General features: G+C 43.9%; 2 protein-coding genes across 2 annotated transcripts in view; one reads left to right on the forward strand and one right to left on the reverse strand.

Annotated features, from left to right (window-relative positions):
- Positions 1-2,971, forward strand: part of RASSF3 (Ras association domain family member 3) — a 75,791-nt gene extending 72,820 nt beyond the window's left edge. The window contains exon 5 of the mRNA XM_005902529.3: positions 271-2,971. Coding sequence (XP_005902591.2) covers positions 271-420 — 150 coding nt within the window. The 3' untranslated portion in view covers positions 421-2,971. The remainder of the gene's footprint in view (positions 1-270) is intronic.
- An 11,058-nt stretch (positions 2,972-14,029) lies between these two features.
- The window catches only part of GNS (glucosamine (N-acetyl)-6-sulfatase), a 49,739-nt gene continuing 37,292 nt past the window's right edge, over positions 14,030-26,476 (reverse strand). Inside the window, exons 11-14 of the mRNA XM_005902527.3 lie at positions 23,854-23,961; positions 22,753-22,863; positions 20,978-21,138; positions 14,030-16,667 (exon numbers count right to left, since the gene is read on the reverse strand). Of these exons, the coding sequence (XP_005902589.2) occupies positions 16,589-16,667; positions 20,978-21,138; positions 22,753-22,863; positions 23,854-23,961 (459 nt within the window). The 3' untranslated portion in view covers positions 14,030-16,588. The remainder of the gene's footprint in view (positions 16,668-20,977; positions 21,139-22,752; positions 22,864-23,853; positions 23,962-26,476) is intronic.

A 26,476-nucleotide genomic window follows, 5' to 3' on the forward strand; every position in this document is an offset into this window, starting at 1 on the left:
GATGGAGATAGGTGTTGGCTCTTAGAGCCCTTTTGGAGGCCCTGGGAGGAGGGGAGCAGTGGGCAGTGGGAGTGAGCTGAGGTGGGGATGTAGGGCTGGTCAGGAGGCTCAGCACTCGTCCACCAGGACTTCTGAGAAGGCCTGGCAGCGTTGGGCAGTGTGAGTCAGGAGGGGAAGGCAATCACAGCCCCATGTGCTCCCCGCCCTCCTCGTTCCTAAGTCTTGAATTAATAAACACCTGGCATTTTTCATTTTTGTGTTCCCTCACAGTGGGAAGCCTTCAGCCTGCCAGAGCTGCAGAATTTCTTGAGGATCTTGGACAAGGAAGAAGACGAGCAGCTACAGAACCTGAAGGAGCGCTATGCAGCCTACAGACACAAGCTGGAAGAAGCCCTCAGCCAGGCGTGGAAACCGGGGTAAAGTGTGGGACTCTCTGCCCCTCAGGGACGGCACGGGACCTGCGTGTGCACCGGCGGCCAGGGTCTCTCTTGTCGGAGGGCGGTTTTCTTGCCCTATGATGCTAGGGCCTTTCCTCTTTACAAATCTCTAGATCTAGTTACCCCAAACTGGTCACGCAGCATCCTGCAGCTTGGGCGTCCTCTGTCAGGGATTCTGCAAGCTTGTTCTGTTAACGGCACCACGGTGTTACCTCTTGGCAAGCTGTGAACCTGTGGTCTCATCTGGAGCATTCTAGAGTGCTTTGAAGCATGGACTTTGAGGTTTTTTATTTTTCCTTATTTTCTTTTAGTTAAGTATATGATGATGTTAAGCTTAAGGTTGTGCAAATGATTTTTTTAAAGCTTAACAAGGACTCTGAATACTTGTCTTATGTTGAAACTACCTGTCTGTTACTGGGTTTTTTGTTTTGTTTTTAACGTCAGAGGAAACAATTCATGTGAATTGAAGGGCACAGGAAGCTAGGGACGCTGAGGAGTTGGTGAAGGATTTTGGAGGAGTCTGACAGAAAAGAGGAAGTATGGAAGAAGGTGGAGGGTGGAGGTGGGGAGTCCTGACGGAAGGTGGTTTGGGTAAGTGGATGGTGGAGAAGGAGGTGAACTTGCTTGTTTAAGGGGTTAAAAGGTTTCAGTTTAGAGACATTAAGTCCATTGTCATATTGCTTGATTTCCTGGTGAGTAAAATGTGGGAACGGAAACCAAAGAAAGTAGGAGCTAGAGCCAGAGGAGGAACTGACGGCGGCGGCAGGGAAGCCAGGAGGAGCCGCCATCTTGGTGAGCTAGCGCCCTCCCGGAGCGGAAGGTCTGACTGGTGCAACTTCTCTGCGCCGTCTGGGCCGTGAGCATCAGCTATGACGCCAGTGAAGTTACAGTTTCACCTGAGGTTGTTTTTCAAAGTGGAAAAGGAGTTTCGGGAGGAGGCAGTGTAGCCCCCAACCCCCTTCCCCCCCTCCCCCGCCCCCCACCACTGGGACTTGTCGAGTGATTTGCAGAGTGAGGAGCTCTCAGCACTCTTTTTTGACAATCATGCCCTCCTTTCCCTTTAGTCTTCCCCTCCCTTCTTCCTCCTTCCCTCCCCTCACTGCTCTCCCTTCTCCCTTTGTCTTATAAATTGAAGTAGACTTGATGTAGAACAGGGGTGTGGATTAAGGAGGCACAGGACGGACCATCAGATCCTCAGTCCCAAAGGGTGACTGTAAAGTGGGGGAGGGGTGGGGGGGCCGCGTCCACTCCCAGCGGACCACAGAGGAGGGGGGTTCTTACGTTTTTAACAGAAGTGCATGTTCCTGCAGACCAAAGAAGTGCATGTGCAATAGGAGCCTTCCTTAAAACAGGTCAGATAATCTCATTTTACGCAGTAGTTAGTCTGAAGCCAGCAGGAGAGGTGTGCTTCTGGAGGGGCCTTCCAGTCTATTTGTAGTCTAGATGGTGTTTATAAATTCCCAAGGAATTGTTAACACTTTGGTGACACCTAATGGATTCTTTTTGAAATTCCAAGGTGCTTCAGTTCTTTGCCTCCTAAGTGAACTGTGCCTTTTTTAAAAATTGCATTTCTGTTCCCTTCTTGGTGGCTCTTCTGACTTCTCAGAGAACACCCGTCTTGTTGGAGGCAGATATGTCGCTTCTGCTATGCCACACACATTTCTGAGACAATCATATCTTCCTAAGCTTTTTAAGGAAAGTTGGAAAGAAACCAAAAAAAGTAGAACTAGCTATAAAATATGTATGGCACATCTTGTTTAATTTTGCATGTAAGTTCCTTTTAGTGCCTCAGTGAGGTTTTAGTGACATTGTCAACCAATACTTTACCTTCATTGTTCAGGGAATGCCTTCATGATTTTTATACTGGTTTTACTATTCAGACTATGGCTTAGGTGTGAGTGTACTGTTATCAACCACCTGGTCTTTTCATTACCCATCCCAGTAAGCTCATATTTTGTGAAGCCTTCGTTTCTCAGACTAAGACACTGTTCGGACCTTAAAGTGTAGTACCTGATGGGTATCTGTGAAATTTTTTTTTTTTTTTACTTGAAGTAGACTGTCTAAATTAGGCATCCTCGTCTGTATGATCCGGGACCTCGCTCATTGTCATGTGCACTACAAGTTTCAATTTGGAAAACTTACTGTGTTGAAGTCCTGTCGGTTCATAATTCTTGAAGACCAATGGTCTCTCCTCAACACTGGTGGCTGCAGCATTTTTAATGTGTAAGAGGCCATGGGGGCCAAAGATTTAAAAAATTATTGTACAAATTCTTATGTTAAATTAAACTATCTAAGCTTTGCTGTAATACTGTTTTCTCTTCAGTATGTGATGGTACAGGAACGAGGTTAAATGAAGGGGTGGTATTGCAGGGGAGCATTTTAAATCACAGAATTTAAAAAAAATTATAATATTTATAATTTTCATGAGTTTAAGTTTATTTTTATGGGGAAGAGTTTTTTTTTTTTTTTTTCCCTAAAATTGTTTCTGGAATGGCAAATTGTTTCCATTATTAAAAGTTGAAGTTGTTCGTTGATGTTTGTGTGTTTTTATTTATGGTAATATGCCAGATAAAAGAAGGTCATGGGAGTGGGAGGAACTGCTTTTGAAGATAATTGTGGACATGGGCTGAAACGTGACAGTTTTCAGTAGGTTTATGTGGTTCACATTTGTTCTTCCAAATGGTGCTTTTCCTTTGCCTTACCATCTGCGGAAGATAACTGGAGGTGAGTGTCTGCCCACATTCCTAAAACAGTTGTTTTGTGAAATATACATATATTTAGAAGTGTATGAAGTGTATACATACAAGTGTATGAAGCACGTGAATAAAGAATTATTATAAAGTGGCTGCCCTGTGACCACTACCAAGATAAAACATTGTCCCTTCCTTAGCAAGTCTTCTCCTTCACCACCTATTCCTTTCCTGAGACCTCCCACTTAAAAAATGTATTTGTTGGCTGCACTGGGTCTTTGTTGCTGCGTGCAGGCTTTCTCTAGTTGTGGCGCGCAGGCTTCCCATTGTGGTGGCTCCTCTTGTTGCAGAGCGTGGACTTCAGTGGTGGTAGCGCATGGGCTCAGTAGTTGGGACACACAGGCTTAGTTGTCCCTCAGCATGTGGAATCTTCCCAGACCAGGGATCAAACCCATGTCCCTTGGATTGGCAAGTGGATTCCTAACCACTGGACCACCAGGGAAGTCCCCTCCCACTCTTAAAATAGACCACTTTCAACGTTACATTATCTGTTTTTTTGAGTCACTGTGACTGTCTCTCATGGGATTGGGTGCACAACTGCTTCTCTTCATAGGCTTCCAAGCCTGGTGGAGACAAGTGATTTTACTACTGCACTAACCCTAGAGGAGGTGAGGAGGTAGGTGCAAAGCTGTACCAGTTGGTGAAGGGGAAAACATTTAAGTGCCATACCTGCTTTGCAAGTGAAAATATTATGATAGAAATCATGGCTCAATATAGGTCTTTTTCCCAAAAATATCCAGAAGAATCTAGTTTAGAAGTTTGGCCTGGGTTACTACCCAAGGTGCATTTGGGAATGTCTGGGAATTTTTATCCCTTTAAGGGAGTTAGCTTCTTGCCCAAGGAATTTGTCATCAGTTGATAATTAAATGAATATTCTTATGTTGCAAAGTTTGTTCTCAAGGATTTGTACACCGTTTTGGGACTTTGTGAGTTCAGATCAGTTCAGTCGCTCAGTCGTGTCCAACTCTTTCTGACCCCATGATCACAGCATGCCAGGCCTCCCTGTCCATCACCAACTCCTGGAGTTCACTCAGACTCACGTCCATTGAGTCGGTGATGCCATCCAGCCATCTCATCCTCTGTCGTCCCCTTCTCCTGCCCCCAATCCCTCCCAGCACCAGAGTCTTTTCCAATGAGTCAACTCTTTGCATGAGGTGGCCGAAGTATTGGAGTTTCAGTTTTAGCATCATTCCTTCCAAAGAACACCCAGGGCTGATCTCCTTTAGAATGGACTGGTTGGATCTCCTTGCAGTCCAAGGGACTCTCAAGAGTCTTCTCCAACACCACAGTTCAAAAGCATCAATTCTTCGGCACTCAGCGTTCTTCACAGTCCAACTCTCACATCTATACATGACCACTGGAAAAACCATAGCCTTGACTAGACGGACCTTTGTTGGCAAAGTAATGTCTCTGCTTTCAGGTGATCCTAATTAGGAATTTTTCTGTTTTTGAATGTTTGAATGAAAGGAGGAGTCTATATACAGATCTTTTATATATGTGTGTGTGTATATATATATATGAAATATATATTACATTATTTTTATTTATTCATTTTTGGCTGCACTGGGTCTTTGTTGCTGCACAGGCTTTTCTCTAGTTGTGTTGAACAAGGGCTGCTCACCAGCTGTGGGCTCCGGGTTTCTCGTTGCAGTGGCTTCTCTTGCTGTGGAGCACAGGAGGCAGGGTGCACAGGCTTCAGTAGCTGCAGCTCCTGGGCTCTGGAGCACAGGCTGAATAGTTGTGGCACATGGACTTAGTTGCTTCGTGGGATGTGGGATCTTCCCAGATCAGGGATCGAACCCATGTCTTCTGCATTTTCAGGTGGATTCTTTACCACTGAGCCATCAGGGAAGCCCCATATACAGATTTTCTTTGATTAACTGTGGGGTTATGTTCTGATAAACCCATCATAAATTGGAAATATATAGTAAGTCAAAAATGCATTCCATACACATCATCTCCCAAACATCATAGTTCTGCTTAGCATACCTTAAACCTGCCCGGGACACATGCATTAGCCTACAGTCAGGCAAAGTCATCTGACATAAAGTGTGTTAAGTGTTGAATATCTCATGTAATTTATTGAATACTCTCCTGAAAGTGGAAAACAGAATGGCTGTCTGGGTACGGAATGTTTTTTTTTCCCCAGAATGTTGTAAGTATATTGGTTGTCTACCTTCATAAACAAACAAAAAAAATCACTAGCCTGGGAAAAGATCACAATTCAAAATCCCAAGTACATTTTCTAGTGAACACGTACCACTTTCACACGGTCGTAAAGTCAAGAAACTGTTAATCAAACTATTGTTAAGTTGGGGACCTTCCGTGCTTAATAGCAAGTTCAGACACAGTGCTTACCGTGTTCTAGGCATTATTCTAACAAGTTTAATATGTATTAACTCAGTTTCCCCCCATGAGATAGGTATTGTCAACACTCTCATTTTACAGATGAGGAGACAGAAACCCATTGAGGTCCAGCAGCTTGCCCACGGCCACTCTGTGAGTGAATAAAAGATGTCCCTTCCTGTGCACCAGCTTTCCCTGTGAGGTCTACCCTGTTTTTCAGTAAAACTGCCTAATAAGGGCCCATCAGAATGCCTGTAGTGGGCAGTTCAACTGAAATCAGGCCTGTTGGTAGAGTTGGGATCTGTGGGAGATGGAAGGACAGGCTTGATGTCAGAGCACTCTTATCCTTGGATGTTGCGGTTCACTTAGCATTCCATTTAAGTGGTTATACTAAGGTACAGAGAAGGAGGTGCCTACCTGTGTTTTCATTTACAGGTTCTGTTGCGTGCAAGAAGCTGACAGGGTAGGTAACCGAGCCTCATGTTCTCACTGCAATTAGATAATTCCCTGGACCCACTAGAAGAATAGCTTCAAGAAGTCACAGTTCCCAGGAACCACTAAATACTTGAGAAGGCTGGAGTTTTGCTTCCTCATCAAGGATGAGCCTTTCCAAAGAAACATGGGAAACTAAATATGCAAATTCTTGAAAGTATACATTTGCCTGGTGTGAATCACTGCTTGCTTAATTAAGTGCTTAATTAGGAAAACAGATTTGTATAAGGATGGGGTGAGAAATGGGGCCAAGGGGTGGTGGTGGAAAGGGGTGGGCAGATTAAATAGCTGTCAGTTGAATGTATTAATTCTATCTGTAGGATTTTTTTGGTTTTTAAATTTTTCCTGGTTTTTGGATTTTTAGAGGTTGGTAGTTTGGGGGTTCATTTTGGGTTTGTTTTTTGGCAGATCTTTCCTTTTAATTCTATAAGGTGAGACTGACCAGGTAGATGACAGACCTTCTAATCTTCGTATTAGTTTCCAAAGTCACTTGTGACTCACTTGGTGGCAGTTGAACTCAGAAAGCTCCTCTTTCTGAGAAAGGTAATTGGCATTTTAAAATGTTTACACACAAACAGAAAGTATCAGGACCCTTTGTAAACTTAAAAGAAGTTGGGTTTTGGCTTTGTGTCTGGGAAGGGAGTTCCTTTATCCAGGAGAATTGGTTTTGATCTTTCTAAGCAACAAGGCTTACCGTGAATGCTCCTCTGTCTTCAGCGGCCACAGGTCTGCATGTTGCCTGATGTGTGCACCCTCCCCTCGCTTTAGCCACCCTGTGTGGACACAGGAGATTAATTAAACCCTGTGCAGTTCCTTTTCTCTGAAGTTCTAGGGGACTCTGATCCAGAGGATGTTCTGATTTTCAAATGAGAGAAAATTTGCTAAAGTTCTAGTCATTCTGGAGCAGCACAAAGTTCTAGTCATTCTGGAGCAGCACCCTGAGGTGTCTTACCACAAGTTAGAATCCTTGAATCATGGGCTGGGAGGTGACAGCTTAAATTCACATCTTTTTCATGCATCTGTGACCGCCCGAGGAAAATGTTCCAAGTCCATGACTTTTAGGTAAAACTGAGCATGTTATTAAATGCCTGATCAATAAAAGATACTTGTCTGAGAATACACAGCAGCTTTAGAAGTCAGAAACTTGGCTGTCAGCCTTCAGAAAGCCCAGGCCTCATTGCCTTAGTCCCAGATGGACTTTCTGCAGGAGTTTGTGTTCCTGTCCCGTGTGTCATGCCTGTGTCACCTTCGTGCCACCCTCTGCTCCCGGCTTGTTTTTAAAATTTTTGTTCTATTCCAAGCAGTGGCACTATAGTTCTTGGGGGAAAAGTGTTATGAAGCTAGTAGTTGGGAAAGGGTAGTGTTTAAGATCTGTTAGATGAGATTTCAAGACAAAAATGAGGTGATTACTCGTTTCTTTATAGACTACCTATAGGTGCTGATTTTTAAAAAGCAGATTTTTCTCTACCCTACCCCAAAGCTAATACTAAGCCCTGAGAATCTCCTACTTTAACAAGCACCCCATGTTTTTTTCAAATACTAAGTGTAAATCTTAGAGCTCTGCAGAGTATTTCATAGATTGAAGGGATATATCCAGGTGCACAGTTCTCTTTAAACAAATTACTTCCACACTGAGAGCAACGGCCAGCCTGCAAAGAGACTCCCAGTCTTGCCTCACTTATCCCTGGAAAGGATAATTCTTTGCATAGTGTTACCCTGTGCCCCAACCATGCATGGCTAATTGGATTTTAGTTAGGCCTTGGATACAAGACTGTTGATCAGTTAGACTTTCTTAAAATCCTAAATAAAGAAACAGAGGAATTGTAGTTAGTCTGTGATGGGTACTCATAAGCCAGGGGACTGAACCCACCATTGAGCCTGTGTCAGAAGCAGAGAGAGACTGCAGAGAAAGCAGGGGAATGGAGCAGCAAGAAGCCAAGAGGAGAGTCTGTGGCCTCTGGAAGGTGAAGAGTAAATTCAGAATCTACTTGATATTTGTTAGCTGTTGAATTTCTCCTGGTATCCTCTTCCCTCAGAAAGGAATTATCTTTGTTTACATGAACTCTGTACTCGTGCCCATTTCTACAATGGGGTCAAGAGTAGAAACGGAGGGAAATTTATGGTACTAAATGCCTTTTAGAAGAGATGAAAGGGCTCAAACGAATGACCTCAGCCTCCTCTTAAGAAAAAGAAAAGCAGAAGAAAGGAAGTGATAAAGAGTGGTAATAGATGAAACAGAAAAAAAAAATCAGGAAAACCAAAAGTATGTTCTTAAGAGATCAGTAGAGTTGATAATTCTCTAACCATACTGACCAGGCAAGAGAGAGAGGACGCAAATTACTGATACCAGGAGCGGTGACATCACTACAGATATATTCATATTTTAGGTCCTTGCATTGCAATAAGTCTCCTTAAAAATTAGTGTTATTTTTTGGAAAAACAAAACCAAGGTGAGTTCTACACATTCCTAATTTTGCCTAGTTTTGAAAACTTTGCCAAGTGACAAATGCTGATGTTACTTGTACTATCAACTGTTTGGGTCCCACAGTTATTCACAGTATTGTGACTTTAATGCATATGATCAATACTATTCTAACAATATTTAAGGTTACTTTCTGCTTATTAAAATGTGAATTATGATAGTTTCCTTCCTCTCTTCCATCCTCCCCTTCCTGTTCCCCTCCCTCCCTCCTTTTTCTTTCTCTTTCCACAAACAGCTTAGAACTAATTGTAATCATAGTTGAGGAATGAGTGTGTCTGTTTTACTGTTGGGTTCTGTGATACCTGTCTTCTTACAACGATCCTTTTTTAATTTTTTTAATAACTTTTCACTCCTATTAGTTCTTTCTGTCTTCGCACAAAAAGAAACTTGAGTAGAACACTGAGTGTTTTAACGTCTTTTATTCAACAAGTACTTTTAAATTACCCGAGGATGTTAGGACTGTGTCGATTATGGTGAGAAAGAACATCATGGTCCTGTCTTCACCGAAACTGGTTTGCTTCAGTTTCCATGTGTAATGAAAACCGGCAAGTGTCACAAAGATGAGATACAGAGCGTTGTGAGAGTTTATTACTTAGGCTAATTTTAGAGAAGGCTTCCTAGAGGGAGCGATTTAGAGCTACGATTTTTAAGGATGAGTCGGAGTTACCTGGCAGAATTTATGATTTACAGGAAACTTTTCTACGTAATAGCCACTGGTTTCTCAAACCTTTCTCTTGGTAGTGTGTTATATTGGCGTCACTCTTGCTGTCTTTCCTGTTATGAGAAAGGAACTTACAGAGTGCTAAATAATTCTCAGTGGGTTCTGAGTTCATCTTTGGCAGGGGCAGAGTTTAAATTTACAGTAGCAATTGCCCTGGATCAGCTGTTTCCTCCCCTGTAAAGCAGAGAGGGCATCATGTTTGCTTTCTCCATAAGGTCAAGGTACTCTACTCCCTGTAAAGCCTAATGTAGTGTAAGGTGGTCCTATTTTCCAAATTCTTCCTATAGTGGTGTATGGCTGCTTTACTTCTGGGCCAGGATGTTTACATAGCATGTTGACACTGACATTCATCTAAGCAGCATCACCTAGGATGTAATTTCCAAGAGGGACATTTTTTTCAAAGTGAAATTTTTTGTTTTTGTTTTTCTTTTTTAACCTCATGCTTAGGGAAGGCAAAACACTCAAGATCCAGGGCAATTGACAGACCAAAAAATCTACATTCAGTGCTTTTCTATGTGCCTCCCATAAATATAACGGCAGAGTGCTGTCTGCCTGCTCTGACAAGTTAGACCCACAAGGCTCAGAGCTGCAGGACCGGGGCTGCCCATGCTGTCACGGTCCTGTAGGTGCTGAGCGATCCAGACCAGAGGGTCACGTGTGGGTGTCACCTGGGGGCCCTGGCCTTTGTTTCTCGTCCGGTGTTGTCATGTGTGTGAATTCTCACCCCAGATAGCAATCTCTCTGGGGACTGGGGCATGTCCTCAGCTCATTTCAACTCTCTGAGCTGGGGGGCATAACGTCTGTGGGACTAAACATTTCATCGTGTCTGGAAACAGCCAGTTGGGCAGCTTGGAGAAGGAATGGGGCTGTTCTGCAAGGCTTCCTGCCTCTCCTTGTTAAGTCAGTGTTCACCCCCGGCTGAACCCTTCACTAGGGCCCTAAGTGGCAATACAGGGAGGAAGGGGGCAGGGTGACCGAGGCCCCGTTTTTGTGTTCCCCTGCTGTACAGAAGACCAGACTCAGCATCCCAGGCTTCGTTCTCTGTGGAATCATCCATAAAAGTGCAGTCACTGGCTGAAGACTGCCTGATAGATGACTCAGTAAGTGGTCCCTCATTCCAGACCGCTGAAAGGATCCAAGTTCTTGTGTTGATGTCAAGTCTAATAAAGTTGCTACTCAGGCGATCTCGGAGGAGCTGGGAAACACAGGAGACCTGGGGAAGAAAAGGACATAGGGAAGCCACTTTCCTTCAGGACTTAAACAGAAGCGGCTGCATTTCTGAGCTACTTTCCTAGCATTAGGACGAGGCAAAGGAGTAGCATCTGATGGTCTTGATTTGGACAACAGGTGCCTCAGAAGCCAAGCCAAGATCTTGGCCTGCAGCAGCTGCTGAAAGCAGCTCCGCCCATGCGCTGGGCTCTCCCACGCACCAACTTGTGTGTGTAAGAGACCCTCTGGAGGGAAGACTTGGACTTGTGTCTGGGGCCTGCCAGCCTAGAGTCCATTAAAATGTTTTCCAGCATGTGCTGAGAACAATACTTTAGCAACCATATAAAGAAGCTTCTACTAGGTTTTGGCAGTTATAGCTGCAAACTGGTATTTACTTATACCTTTCAGTTACACAATGTGCAGAAGGTCGTCTTCTGCCTTTGGAGACAAGTTGAGCTTCTACCACTGGGCAGCTTTGCCCTGTCCCAGGCTCCTACCGTTTTATAGGTTTTGGCTAAAGGTTTGTCCCATTTTCTCTTGGTAAATTAGGTTTGGTCATTATTTTATACATTGCCATACGTAGTTACAAAAATAATTTTTTTATGAGGACGTTTAACATGTACTCGTAGCAAATTTCAAATATGTAATACAGTATTGCTAACTGTAGTCACTATGCTGTACGTTACCTCCCCACGGCTTGTTTTAGAACTAGAAGTTGGTACCTTTGGGCCCCCTTCACCTGTATGTCCTACTCCCCAACCCCCACCTCTGGCAACCACCGTATCTGTTCTCCATAGGGATAAGCTTGGTTTCCTTTCCTGTTGTAATTATTATTTTTTAAATTCCACGTATTAGTGAGATTGTAAAGTATCTGTCGTTCTTTGGCTTACTTAACATAATACCCTTAGGGTCTATGCATATTGCCACAACTGGCAAGATTTCATTCATTTTTATGGCAGAATAGTATTGTATATATATACATCTTCTTTATCCATGCATCCATTGATGGATACTTAGGTTGTTTCTGTATCTTAGCTATCGTAAATAATACATAGGTTGTTTCTGTATCTTGGCTGTTATAAATAATGCTGCAGTGAATATGGGATTTCAAATTAGTGTGTTTTTTTTTTTTTTTTCCAGATAAATACCCACAAGTGGAATTGCTGGATCATATAGTAGTTCTGTTTTTAATTTTTTGAGGAACCTCTTACTGTTTTCCACAGTGGCTATTTCAGTTTACATTCTCACCAGCAGTGCACAGGGATTCTCTTAACATCCTTGTCTTCTTATTTTCGGCTGTGTTGTGCAGCTTGCAGGATCTTATTAAATAGTTCCCTGACCAGGGATTGAACCCTGGTCAGTTGTTTCTTGTCCTGCTCAAAGCTTTCAAGTTTTCATTGTTGAGTAAGATGTTAGCTGTGGACTTCTCATCTATGGCTTTTATGTTGAGGTGCATTTCCTCTATAACCATTTATCATAAACGAACATTGAATTTTGTCAAATGCTCTTTCTGTATCTGTTAAGTGATTATCATCTTTCATCTTGTTAACGTGGTATATAACATTGATCTGTGTATATGGAACCATTCTTAAATCCTTGTACTAAATTCCACTTGATCCTGGTGTGTGAACCTTTTAGAGTGTTGTTGAATTCAGTCTGCTGATACTTTTTTGAGGATTTTTGCCTCTATATTTGTCAGGAATATTGACCTGTTGTTTGGTTTTGGTATGAGAGTAATGCTGGCCTTGTAAAATGAGTTTGGAAGTGTTCCTTCTTTTTCTATTTCTGGAAGAGTTTGAGAAGGATTGGTGTTAATTCCACTTTGAACGCTTGGTAGAATCCACCAGTGAAGCTACCTGGTCCTTACTAGTGATTAGACTATTCACATTTCCTGTGTTTTTCATGATTCAGTCCTGGAAGGTTCTATGTTTCTGGGAATTTATTGTTACTGGCATCTGATTAATTGTGGTACTCTCTTAGGCTTCTTTGTATATCTGAGGTGCAGCTGTAATGTCTTCCCTTTCATTTCTGATGTTACTTATTTGAGATCTTGTTATTCTTGGTGAGTCTATTTAAAGGTTTGTCAGAGGAGCTCTGTTTTGAAAAGTCAGGCTGTGGAGCAGGACAAGAAACCATTTCAATGGTAGTGTCAATTCTCCTTCTTAGTCAGAAACTATTTTCCCCATAAATACAGATATCAGGGACAAGTTTTCTTTTCAATCTACATGATGTCCTGGAGGTCAGAAAAAGAATATTTCTCTTTCATAACCTAGCTCACTTCCAGAGTAGGCACTCAGATCTACGAGGGTGGAATCCTTCTTAGATCACAGCGACAGCAGAATTTAATAGAAAGACGTCTTCAAAGCCAGATCTTTGAAATCTTGACTCTAATTAGCTTTACGAGCTTGGGTAAACTGAGTTAAAGAACCGAGTCTACAGAACCCTTTTTGTCACAATAAATGCTAATTACAACCATTCTTTGTATTCCTCTGCTCTTTGAGGACCTATCAGCAGGTCAGAGCTGCAGGTCACGAGGATCTAGATCTCAGGTCTCACCAGCTTAAAGTGTCATGAAAGCGTCCTCTCAAAGACTGAGATTTAGAACTGTCATCTGCTCTGTGGTCCTCCTGAAGCCAGCTCCCACGTTCCACATATAAATCTTGTCTTACGGAGGAATCCCTAGGCCATCAGTAAAGTTCTCTGCATCGAGCTTTCAGCTGGGGGCCTTAGGTTCTCTGCTCTTGCCACAACAGACTTCCAGGCACACATATGACTAGTCCATTAAACCCACTGTGGGTAGACAAAGAAGATGAAACAAATACTAAGTGTGTATGGTATTTGGTTCTACAGGGCAAGGTAGTCTCAGTGGGAACAGACAGGGTGCAAGTTAGAAAAATGGATGGAGTCATCTGTACTTACCCTCACTCTGAGTCTGTGCAAATAAAGTCTCCTCTCCCTTGCTGACTTGATACTGTGATAAATCCAAGTATTTGTTTTTCTGATGGTAGTCTGGAAACTTAATGGGTGTCTTCTCACCTCTTGTTTTTCTGGTCTTCAGAACTTCTAAGAGGCAACCTACTACATCTGAGATTGGCAAATTATGGCTTTTTCCCTTTTTGATGATGGAACATAGCCATGCATATTCAGTTGTGGGTTGTCTATGGCTACTTTTGTACTGAAACAGCAGAATTAAGTATCTGCAATACAGACATGGCCTGCAAACCTAAAATACTATCCCTTTAAGAAAAAAAGCATGCCAACCCCAGTAGGACTTCATTTCTCATTTAGGGCAATGGATCACGTGACTAGATATCAAGGCAAAGCACCTTTGGAAGTGGCCAGTTTAAAGCTGGCCAAGGTAAGTTTTTTTTTCCCCCCTCCAAACTGTAAATGCATGAAGAATCATCAGGAAGATTTTCTGCATGCTACTCATCAGGGACACATACATGAGCTTTCCAGGTAGGGACTATAGTACCCCATGGAAACAGCCCGTCTCCAGTACTAGGTGAGCCGTTAAAACATTAAACAGTATATAATAACAAAGAGAGTCAAAATTACTACTTGTGGACTAAAACAAAGGACACATTTCCACTACAACAGAAATAAATTTTAATTCATTGAAAAGTGCAGCAGTGAACAGGGTCCTTCGAAGGGCACTTTCTAAGTCAAATGACTGAGATGACACAGAGCCAGGGCAGGACTTCCAGGAACAGATGAGGCAAACACAGGAATTCACAAAGTCAGTGGGACCTAAGTGGTGGTGAAGCGAGAGACCTAAATATTCCCACCTAGCTCCACTGGTGGGTCAGTTTAAATACCCCTTTGCTGTCTCTTAATAAGGATCCTGGGACAATTTATCTTCTTCTGTTAAAATACTAGTCCTTAGACCCTTAGAAGTAAATTTAAGAACAGTTGCCAGACTACCCTAATGTTGTTAATTAAAACATTTAGAAACAGCACCGCTGGTCGAATTCAAAGATGCTCAAAAGGCATTCCCTACTTTTTAGTTGCAGGGAATGTTATTGTATTTGAAGGAGAGCTTTGTAGTAGGAAGTCTAATAAGGCAAAATCTTTATTCATCCCCAAGATCTCTGTTCATTCCTGATAGTTACAGTTCTCTATTCTGAAGGGCACCTGGTCTTCTTAAAAGGGAAAATAAACCTCCAGTCAGTACAATTGAGAGAAAAAAGGCAATCCTCCTGCAGTGAGGCCCTTATGCATATTCTGAGGAATTTCAGTGCATTTTATGGTCTGTTAGTCTATAAACCAAGGCTTCTTTATGAAAGATGATTTTAGCATAGACCCAGAGAATGAAGCCAGTCCAAGAGAAAAAAATTAGAGACCATTTAAAAATGAGAGGTACAAAGAGGGCTTCAGTCCATCCCCCTACCAACCCAACCCAAAATCTGCATGTAAGAGCAGGTAGTTGATCTGAGTTACTCTCATGACCTCATCTGCTTTTAGGAAGCAGCATCATAAAACTGAATAATGTCACATCACAGTACAAGACCTGGTAAGAGTTGGTTTCTTTTTATTTGGGAATAACTGGTCAACTTTCATTAATGTGGAAACTGACTGATTAATGTTAAGAATCATAGAATAAAGCTGATACCCATACTCAACACTGTAGTTTGCTTTTAGTTACAAAACTGTTAGAATTTCTTTTCCTAAAACAGTTCAAACAGAAGTATTCATTTCTCTTGCCCATTTCACCTCTAAATACCACAATTACTGGGATTGTGTGAGGTAAAGGAATAAACCTAATGGCTATTAACCCAACATGGCAATCTGGGATTGTGATAGAAAGTCACTTATTATGGCCATGTGTTACAAAGTGCTTAAAGCTCAACCTAGGACCTTACATAAGGCTAAAATCAGACTGCCTGAGTGGGACAGGTTATAAACCATAGATCCTCTTCTTACCTGCTGCCCCACCATCAACTAGCCTTCTTGTGAAGACAACATAAGAATGGGGATTAGTCTTTGAGCCAAGAGACAGAAATATAGGTGTTCTAAACAGTGAGGAAGCATCAAAAAAAATCTAATTTTGACAGAGAAACAGTAAACAAGGCCCAAACTGCACCAGACTCCAAAAACTCAGGAAGAAGTTAGCTGAGAGGGAAGAAGCTAAGTAGTTGGTACCTCACATCAACTCTAAAATTCTTACATCTTATAACAATGAACAGAATGTCAGCAAAATGCAGAGGGAGTGTCACAACTTCACTTGTGGGCCTGGAACCCAGGCTCCCTGCTGGGCAGGCACTTAGTACACCTAATTTATGGCCTTTCATCAACCGGACAGCCCTACCTACAGAAGGCCCTCCGAAAACACAACCTTCACCAACCCTTGGAAGTCCTTCTCTGCTGAAATACTTAACCCACTTTTTCAGATCTTAGAGGGGAGACATTCCCTCAATAGCCCTGGTGTTAACGGGCTCCCTATGTGAGCAGTCACTGGCAAGTAGATGTCTATCACCTTCAGGAACTACTTAGAATTAGCCTGTACCAAAAGCTTGCTACTGTTCTATTTCAATGAAGCACAAGCCCAGAATTCCCAAAAATGAATAGAGCTTGGTTGATAAGTTTTGAATTTGTGACCTTACCACGTTGTGATGAATATTATAAAAAGTGTATTTTTACTAATCTAAAACCAATGGTTTTTGTTTTTAATCAGGTGGTTCAGCTCTGATGGTGGTTCTTCAAGCCATGTGATATTGGTATTTTTGATAGTGAAGTGCTCAATCTGGAATGCTATGCAGGTCCTCTGATTTTAGGTCAAGCTGGATACCAAAAACATTTCCCACCCCCGGCAAAGCAGTGCCATTTATCTGAATGGATTTATAAGTCCAGATCACATGGGGACTAATTAAAAACTGTGGCCCCAGGACAAAAAGGGTTTGGTGAGAACAAAGATCTCAGGAGTATTGTCATCAGCTAAATAAAGGGACCAGGGACAGCCACTCCTGACACACAGGCAGAGTTCACAGTTTAACACATTGCACAAGGAAGTCAGCTGATTGGGTTGCTTTTTCAAACAGGACTTAAAGCCAGTCCAGAAACCCTTCCAGGCGTGGTCTTGAAGACTAGCTACAGACACCTACTCCAATCACTTCATCAGAAAGAGGTGAGCAGAGATCCAACCGCACAGGTGCTACAGAAGGTGTTTTGAAAATCTTCGTGTCCTGACGCTGCCATGATTGCTGAACATAAGCCGAGGGTCAAACCTATACCTGGGGACAGAAAAAGCGTAAGACAATGTGGCATTAACTGTTGTGAGCCATTGAGTACTTCATTCAGAATATTAACTGGAAAGACTGGCAGGAAGGGATACAAAAGAAGCAACTAAATCACCAGAAGAGGATCTAGTGGGAAAGTAGTACAGAGCAGGAGTACTTAGTAATTAAGAGCAATTCCATCATAAGTCAGTGAGCACAAAATAATATAGTAAAAGTGCAGAAAAGAAAAACAGAGGTAAGGCAAATCTTGAAAGGTGTTAGGAGGAAAGGTTAAAGCTTTTCGGGGGAGGGAGGAATCCCTAAACTATAAAGCAGCCTGGTGCAAGAGTGTAGCCCTTGCTGAAAGCCCCTGCCGCATTTTCACAGCCCCGTCTTCTTTTACGTTTTGACACACAGACCGTGGTAAGAGGTAAGGTATGCACTTCAGACAGGAGCTTGAGTCTGGCTTATTATGAACATAGGTAAGTCACTGACATCTCTGGCCACCAATAAAACAGGAAGGCAACTTATGTGAAGTATCTAGCACATAAAATCAATTCTGCCTGCTGATGCAGAAGATGTGGGTTTGATCCCTGGGTCAGGAAGATCTCCTGGAGAAGGAAGTGGCAACCCACTCTAGTCTTCTTGCCTGCGAAATCCCATGGACAGAGGAGCCTGGCAGCCTGTAGTCCATGGGGTCACAGAAAAGTTGGACACAACTTAGCAACTAAATAACAAAGGAATTTAAAAGCCACGTGGACTTTAGCTTAAGCCAACATCAGCAAAGCCAGCATTGAGAATCTTAGCCCTAACCCTCCAGAATGTAAACAAGACACTTAGTAATGGTTAAAAAAAAAACAAAGCAATTTCATGGAAGAAGGCATAAGAGAGTAAGGTGTTGTTGAGACCATCTGGATTATATAAGTGGCTGAACCCCATTAAAGCTTCTATATAAACCTTAAGGTTCTGCGAGGCAGGTGTGGAGATCTACTCATCTTGTGAACGCCCAAGACAAGCCTCTCATACAAGCTGAGGCTTGTTCAAGCAAGATAATGTGTCCAAGGATCAACAGCTGTTTTGAGGATGGAGACAAGATGGCTGGGTAGAAGGATATGAACTTACATCTTCTCATGAAGACAAAACCACAACTACCTGCTAAACAAACACTGGCAACCCCCCTCCCCCCACCATCCCCAAACTTACCAAAAAGATATCCTACATCCAGAGACAAAGAAGAAGCCACCACAAGGCAGTGTGGATGGGAGGTGGGGTGAGAGAGACAAGATCATGTATATATATGGGCAGGTCCCTCTGCTGTTCACCTAAACTCTCACGACATTGTCAATTAGCTAGCCCCCAATACAAAAAAAGAGAAAAAGCCACAACAAGACAGCAGGAGGGGTGCAACTGTGACAAAATCAAACCCCACACCCATGGGTGGGTGACCCACAAACTGGTAAAATATTTTATCACAGAGGTTCTCCCACCAGGGTGAAAGTTACGAGCACTACATCAGGCTCCCCAGCCAGGTGGTCTTGCATTGGGAGGAGGAGCTCCGAAAGCATTTGGCTTTGAAGGCCAGTGAGTTTAGACTTGGGGAGGAAGAGAAACTCCACCCTTGGAGGGTGCAGACAGTATGCACCAGGACCCAGTGGAAAAGCACTGTTTTCATAACGTCTGAGCCAGATCTATCTGCTGGTGTTGGAGGGTCTCCTGGGGACGCAGGTGGGCAGCTGTGGCTCCCTGTGGGGACAGTGGCACTGGTGGTGGTAGTTCTGAGCAGTACTAGTTGACACGAGCCCTCCTGGAGGCTACCTTCTTACAAGGCCCGGCCTCACCCAACAGCCTACAGGCTCCAGGGCTGGGATGCCTCAAGCCAACCAACCAAGAGGGTGGGAATACAACCCCTCCCATCAGCAGACAGGCTACCTAATGTCATCCTGAGCCCACAGCACCTCGCTAAACATAACCCATGACATGGCCCTGCCCACCAGAGGGACAAGAGCTGGTGGAGTTGGACAGTGGGCCCAACTCCACACCAATGGGCCCACACCCAGTCTTCTCACCCCCTAGGAAGCCTGCAAAAGCCTCTTAGACTGGCCTCATTCACCAAGGGGCAGATAGCAGAAGCAAGAAGAACCACAATCCTGCAGCCTGTGGAACAGAAACTGCAACTAACTTTTCTAACAGAAAAGGCAGACCAGATGCAACAGCAGAGGAATATGTCTTATACAAGGGAACTTGATACATTCCCAGAAGAACCACCAACTGAAATAGAGACAAGCAATACAGATTCAGAGTACTGACAGTAAAGATTATCCAAGATCTTGGAAAAAAATGGAGATACAGATACAAGAAATGCTTAATAAAGAGACGATCTGAAGAAGAAACAAACAGATGAACAAAACCTGAATGAAAAATACACTAGAAGAAATCAGTGACAGAATAAATGAGGCCAAAGAATGGTTAAGTGAGCTAGAAGACAGAATGATGGAAAGCACTGCCTTGGAAAATAAAGAAAAAAGAATAAAAAGAAATGAGGACAGTCTAAGAGACCTCTGGGACAACACTGAATGCACCAACATTATAGGGGTCCCAGAAGGAGGAGAGAGAAAGGGCCTGAGAAAATATCTGGAAAGATAATAGCTGAAAAATTCCCCCATATGGGAAACAGTCACTCAAGTCCAGGAAACACATAGTCCCGGGCAGGACAAATGTAAGGAAGAACACACTGAGACACACATTAATCAAATTGGCAAAAATTAAAGAGAAAAAATTTTTAAAAAAGGGAAAAACAACACATACAACAGGATCCTCATAAGGTTGTCTGTTGATTTCTCAGCAGGCCAGGAGGGAGTGGCATGATATATTAAAAGTGATGAAAAAGAAGAACCTAAAACCAAGAATACTCAGAAAGGCTCTCATTCAGATCTGATGGTGAGATCTAAAGCTTTTAAGTTAGTCATCAAATCATAGGAGGAGAGAAAAAAGGGGAAAAAAAAAGACCAGCAAGAACATACCTATGTATCAGTAATTAGCTTAAACGTAAGTGGATTAAACGCTCCAACCTAAGGAAGTACAAAACAACCCGTATATACGCTGACTACAAGAGAGCCACTGCACGTCTAGTCACTACAGGCACTCTATGTCTAGTAACAGACAGACTGAAGCGAGGGGCTGGACGTATTCCATACAAATGGAAATCAAAGGAAAGCTAGAGTAGCAATACTCATATAAGACAAAACTGACTTAAAAAAAAAAAGGACTCTTATATGAGACAAAGAAGGATCTCAGTTCCCTGACCAGGGATTGAAGCCACACCCTCAGTGGTGAAACTGGAGTCCTAACCACTGGACAGCCAGGGAATTCCCATTACCTAGCTTTAGTTTACTGGCATCCATGTCTCTGGCTCTACATACAGTGTTTGAAAGCAAAAGTGTTACATTTCTTTAACAAATAGTCTACAATCCCCTTTCTTTAGTCACATACATTCCTTACGAACTTGGATTGAAGATACCACTTGACATGTTAGGTGGCTAAATAATTAAGTTACTAATTTTCATCAGCCTAGGATATCATTCTTTCCTCTTTCCTAGAATCAGAGTACACAAACTGAAATAATTCTTTGCCAAAGAGAGTTTGATTTTTAATTTTATAATCAAGCCCAAAATGACAGGCGGCTTCCCACATGCAGCTCAAATGCATAGGGTGTTGTGAACCATGTTACTGGTACAAAGTTACTATTTAAGAGGCGTGAGAGTAGGAAGAACAGAAGTAACTTAGTGAGTGAGTTAAATGTCTTTCCAACCTTCATATACTGCAGTGGGCTTATTTATTTTGACATCTGAGAGCTCATACTTACATTTTGTGTATTTATTATATTAAATTTACTGGCAAGTATTCAAGTTTCTATAATTGGGGCTTCTGAGAAATGCAAGGCAGGCAAGGCTCTGAGAAGCGCTAGGACCAGGGTGGCCCTTGGTCAGCTTACATTAAAGCAGCCCCAGGTGTTACCAGAGCAATCAAGTGGGTAACATGACAAGAACCACAGGCAGGAAGGGTAGCAAGAGCCCTGTGTGGTGGGGACCAGGGCTGTGCCTCCAGCTAGAGCACACACTGCCTGTGGAGAGCAAGACTTTCAAGCAGCTCATTTTCTCAGCACAACTGGCTGCTGCACTAAGACCCAGCATTCCCCGTATAAAGCAGAGCAGTGAGAAACAGCTCAGCTCAGAGCAGAAGGACCCACTGGGCTCCCTCTGCCTCCAGGAACGGCAGAACTGCTGAAGACAACTGGGCAAAGTCACTGAGGACGATGGGAAACTTACCCGGGGTCAAAGACCCCTGGAGTGCGGCAGGTTGGTCCAGAGCAGGACTGTAACATCATCAGCCGATAGTTCATCTTTCCCAGCAGCTCTGGATCTATGCTTTTAGCAATGTTATTGAGTTGGTGTGGGTCTGCAGTCAGGTTATAGACTTCTACAAACACCTACAGGAAATGAAAAGATGGAGGAAAAAGAAGAGCAAGGGTTATCACATCTGAAGAAATAACGCCTCATGTGAGATATTTCTAAATGGAAAGAGAGGAGGTGGATTAAAAACCAAGGCCTGGGAGAATAGCATCCGGTCTCAAGATCCTCAAAGAGCCCTAGGGTACGGAGCAGACAGTGGACCATCTGTTCTGAGGGTTGAATTACTCTGAGTCTATGGCCCACGTGCTGGAAACGGGCCTCCAGCACTCCTGTGCCTTCAGGGAAAGTCAGGAGGGAAAAGCCTTCCTTCTATAATTAAAGCGGAGAACAGAAGGCAGGACTGTCAAATGGCAAGGGCTCAGAAACGAGACCAAGTAATAAGGTTACTGCGTGAGACTTGATATCTGAAGTTTATCTTTGCCTTACAGTTGTGAGGATTCAAATGAGAACAGATATGAAAGGAACCCATCTTATAAAAATGTTAAGTTTTCCTATTTTAGATACATACCACCACTTGAAGAAAGAGACGTTATTTCTAAAATGAGAGGCATCTAATAACACTATTTTCCCCTCCATCAGTACTTTGTTCTCCAGATTGGAGTTAAGTGATAGGCTCAGAAGATGTACATCAATTTTGCTTATAAAGGCTTCAAGGAGCTGCCCTCACACGATCACTTATAAAGCGGAAGGGACTGAGTTTGAGGGAAGCTCTCTTGCTTGTTCTCTGAAGTGCTTATGACCCACAAATAAATAGTGAGCAAGTCAATTTCTGAGAAACATGATGAGTGCTGGCTCCATACGGCAAAATGTAGGCTGCCAGATGGGGCAGGTGTGCACCCGCTGATGAAGAGTAAGAACAAGGGACTGGAGTGCGTGTGCTCCTCCAGATAATCCACACTGATCCAGGCTGGCTGAAAGCCACCTTCCTCCAAGGATGCTGCCTTTAACTTGATGATCCATGTGAGCAGCACTGGTCTATGCTGTGCTAGGAACAGGGGGGTCTGAGCCAGCTGCTGGCCAGGAAGCTTTCTAGGAAAGGCCCCCGACTCCTTTCATCTCCATAGAAGTTCTTACCCTCACCCCAGACCAGGCATGTAGCATTCTGGAAAAGTGAACCGTGTGTATTTCAAGTGTATGTGTGGGAGGTGGTGGAAGTAGAGAAAGCCCCACCCAGCAAGGTCAGTTAGAGAAGTCAAGTATGGCCTTGTGGAATTCTATTTCCTTAACCAATGGAGACATAAGTGTGAGTATAGATAAGAATTGGGAGATTGTGACTGACACACGTATGCTACCATGTATAAACAGATAGCTAGTGGGAAGCTGCTCTACAGCACAGAGAGCTCAGCCTGGTGCTCTGTGATGACCCTGAGGGTGGGATGAGGGAAGGGGAGGGAGGTTCAAGAGAAGGTGATATATGTATCCACACACAGCTATGCACTTCAGGGCACAGCAGAAACTAACACAATGTCGTAAAGCAACTATGCTGCTGCTGCTGCTGCAACTTTACCTCAGTGAGAAAATAAACCCGATTGCCCCAGGAACAGTCCTGGAATTTCTCTTCGGCCACCAAGTCCAGCTAACAAAGCCCTGGCAATAGACACAAGGGGTGGTGGGGCAGCAGGCCCTCTTACCTCCTGGTCATCAAACTCGCAGTATTGTAAGTTCCACCGTTCTGACATGGTCCTCACACAGGCATAGGTGTTGTTATATGCATCTTCACACACACAGTCAGGGAAGCATTGCTGTAGGGACATTGAAAAGTTAGCTGAAGAGCACCTTCAACAGTGACAAATGCTACTTGCATACAGCAGCAGCCAGGCTGGCTTGAGCCAGACATACAACTGGACAGAAAGGAGGAAACTTTCCACAGAGAAGTAAATTGAAAACAGACGTGAGACTCAGCTCCTACTAAGGGCTGACTCGATTAAGGAACATGAGGTGTGGCTGCTGTGTGTGTAGACTGCTGCCATCCCTGCCTGCTAATCTCCTGACAGGAATGAGTTCTAACGAGCCCCTGTAAATATACAGGTTGGTAAGGAGAAGAAATCACTACGCAGGTGAATCACTCTGCAGGTTTTTTTAGGTACTTTCATCCTCAAGGCTTGGGGAAAGTCTGAAATGAGCTTTGTGGAATCATTTGCAGTAAGTTGTTTATGAGCACTCTTATCACCAAATAGGACTTGACTTTGATTCCATCAAGTCTTCCATACCATCTTTTGGTTGGGTTTTTACTATATTTTAACATGTCAGTGTCAGGCTTCCATTTGGAGTTGACTCTATTACCCATTCTCTAAAGAGTGGCTGATGTCGCTCATGTCCCCTCCATGACCAGTCTGGCTGCCACCAAATCAAGATGCTCATGCTGGCCCGCTTATAGGTGGAAACCCTGTCTCTCTGCTGGATGCCACTGATCACATCCCTAACAAAAAGTGGTACCACAGTTGGGATGGGTAGAAGAAAGGAAGGGGTCCCGATAAAGTAAGGAGGGCAGATTTGTGAACTTGGTATAAAAACTAGAAGAATTCGAAGTGTCCGTTTTTGACGGCAGGTCGGCAGATCATCATTTTCAGGATTACTTTTACCTTTGTTTATCTCCTAACCTCCCAGAGTCAAGTGACAAACTGAAAGGAGGAGGACTGAGATTAACTGAGTTTCAGCACTTGGCACGTCTAAACCCACGCCAGTTGTGCCATCCGTGAGAAGGCGTCTAAGACAACTTGCGCCACACTCACAGACACTCCAGGACTCAGGGAAGGACACGTGGGGTCGGTGACGTTGCGGCCTTCTCCCTGATATTCCACCAGGACGTCTGATCGCCAAGTCAGATTACTGGCCCCTTTCTAGAAAGAAGAGCAAAAGTGGTTTCAATGAGGCGTACAGAGTAGGCTAAAATCACAGTGTTATTCATTCTACCACTCAAGGGGTCCTGGGAGTCAAAATGAACTGACCGTTCAGTAACTTAAGGGAATGACTAAAATGGAGGCATTTGAAGGCTACCGAGTATCACGTCCAGTTGTAGAGTCCTCACATGCTCTGTCGCTCAATCATGGCTGACTCTTTGTGTCCCCATGGCCAGGCTCCTCTGTCCATGGGATTCTCCAGGCAAGAATACTGGAGTGAGTTGCAATTTCCTCCTCCAGGGAATCTTCCCAACCCAGAGACTGAACCCATGTCTCCTTTGTCTCCTTGCATTGGCAGGTGGATTCTTCACCACTGAGCCACCTGGGAGACCCCCAGGATTCTCACAAGTAATGTCAAATGCTTTGAGCATAGTTATTTCTCAAGACCACTCCTGTGGAGCAGGTCAGGAATGGAAACCAACGAAGTCGTGAAGCAAGAATCAAAGTTGTATGGCAAGGTGCTGAAAGTTCAGATCAGACTAAACAATACTGTCTATAAACTCTAAAAATTCGTCTAAGCTAGTGCTGAGAAATTAAATATGGCTGGTGAGCTAAGGACTGTAACAGGACTTGATGGTCAACAGGTTCTTGATGGTCAGAACGAAGATACCATACATATATAAACTCATTTCATTTTTGCTGCACATCAATGGAGCAGAAGGAAAAGAGCAACGGCATTTGAAACGGGAATGTTTAAGACAGGCACACAAATGGTGAAAAGGAGAGGGAGTTTGGGATCAAAAGGACAGTGTAAGGCCAGGGTGGAAGCAGGACACCTGGTATGTGGGTTCCTGATACCCAGCTTTCAGACAAGGAAGCAGTGCCAGGGCCGGTGGACAGGCAGGCTGGTACCAAACAGAATAAGGTCCGGACAGCAGGCTGCCCACTTGTACTACATAGAATGGCAGGTGACGAGAGGCTCTGGGGCTTCTGAACAAGGAAGTGACACAGTCAAGGCTGTGCTTTAGAAAAGTCAGCCCAGCAGCAGAATCTGAGCTAGGCCAGGCTAGAAGGGGCTCCTAAGGGAGTTCCTTGATGATCAGTGGTTAGGACTTGGCACTGTAACTGCCAAGGGGTGTGTGTGTGTTTGTGTGTGTGTGTACACGGGTGTGTGTACGTGGGGGAGCGAGCTCTTAAAATGGTCTATAGTCATAGTAGTCAAAATCTGGTTTGTGGTCTATCAGCAGCACCTGGGGGCTGCTTAGAAATGCACCATCTCAGGCCCTACTTTGGTCTTAAAAAGCCTGTCTGCATTTTTAGTAAGATCCTTGGGTGACTCATATGTACAGTAAAATTCGAGAGGCACTGCTCCAAAAGAGTGGTGCTCAAAATGTGCCCCCAGGAGCTGGAACTGGTTACAAACTCAAATTCTTTATTCCCAGTGGGGGCGGGGAGCGGTCTGCACTTGAACCAGCCCCTCAGGCACTGCTGATGGGTGCTAGTGTGAGAACCACTACCCTGAGGACTGGAGTGGACCTATCTAGCCTGGTGACCACAGTAGGGGGGGAGTGTGTGGTCTGCTCAAGGCTGTAGGGGGTCACAGCTGCTTGGAAAGGAGAGTCAGAGAGGAACTGATGTCCTCAGTCACTGTTCTATGAAGAAACCCGCACCATCCTGTGCAGATGAAGGTCACAGAAATCCTAAGCTACAAAAGACTTCAGCAGTCACCAACTCCCCTGTAAGAACCCATTCTGCCAATCCTGAGCCATGGAAGCTGGGGCTCAGGGGAAGAGCTTATCTGTCGGACTTGAGTGGACCTCAAAACCGCACACTTAAATGTCAAAGCATGCAGGAAGGAGAAGAGTGCCTGGGGGTCGAGAGCAGCTCTCCAACTCAGCTGCGTGTTAAAGCCACCGTGGGGCCACGTCACATCTCCAATCAATCAGGCTTACTGGGGCTGGGACCCAGGACTTAGCATTTTTCTTTCCCAGGAGATAGGAATGTGCCACCAAGTTTGAAACCAACGAAGGGGTCATTCAGTGTTTTCTGTCAAAGGCTAGATAGTATTTAGAGACTGTGGCTACACAGTCTCTGTTTCCACTACTCGATTCTGCTATTGCAGCAGGAAAGTAGGCCAAGCAACACACACATGGACTACACGGATGAGCACGGCTGTGTCCTGATACAGTTTCATTTTCAAAACCCCCAGGGTGGGCTTGACTTGGCCCACAGGGGTTTGCCACCCCCTGGTCTACAGCAGCCCTGTGCAGCAGAACTTTCTGACTGAAATGTTTTGTAACTGTTGCCTGATACAAGGTGTCTGGAGCAATTGATATGTGGCTACTGCCACTGAGGAACTGAATTTCTCACTTTAGTTAAATAGTCACAGGCGGCTAGTAGCTACCATATTAAGGCAGAGCGAGAGGTACGACAGCCCTAATACACCAGAGGTTTCCACAGGACTAACCTTCAAAACAAAAGAACAAGGAAGATAGCCAGGTCCCAGGGGGCATTT

The sequence above is a fragment of the Bos mutus genome, chromosome 5 (assembly GCF_027580195.1).
Source record: "Bos mutus isolate GX-2022 chromosome 5, NWIPB_WYAK_1.1, whole genome shotgun sequence".
In the NCBI taxonomy this organism is placed as follows: Eukaryota; Metazoa; Chordata; class Mammalia; order Artiodactyla; family Bovidae; genus Bos; species Bos mutus.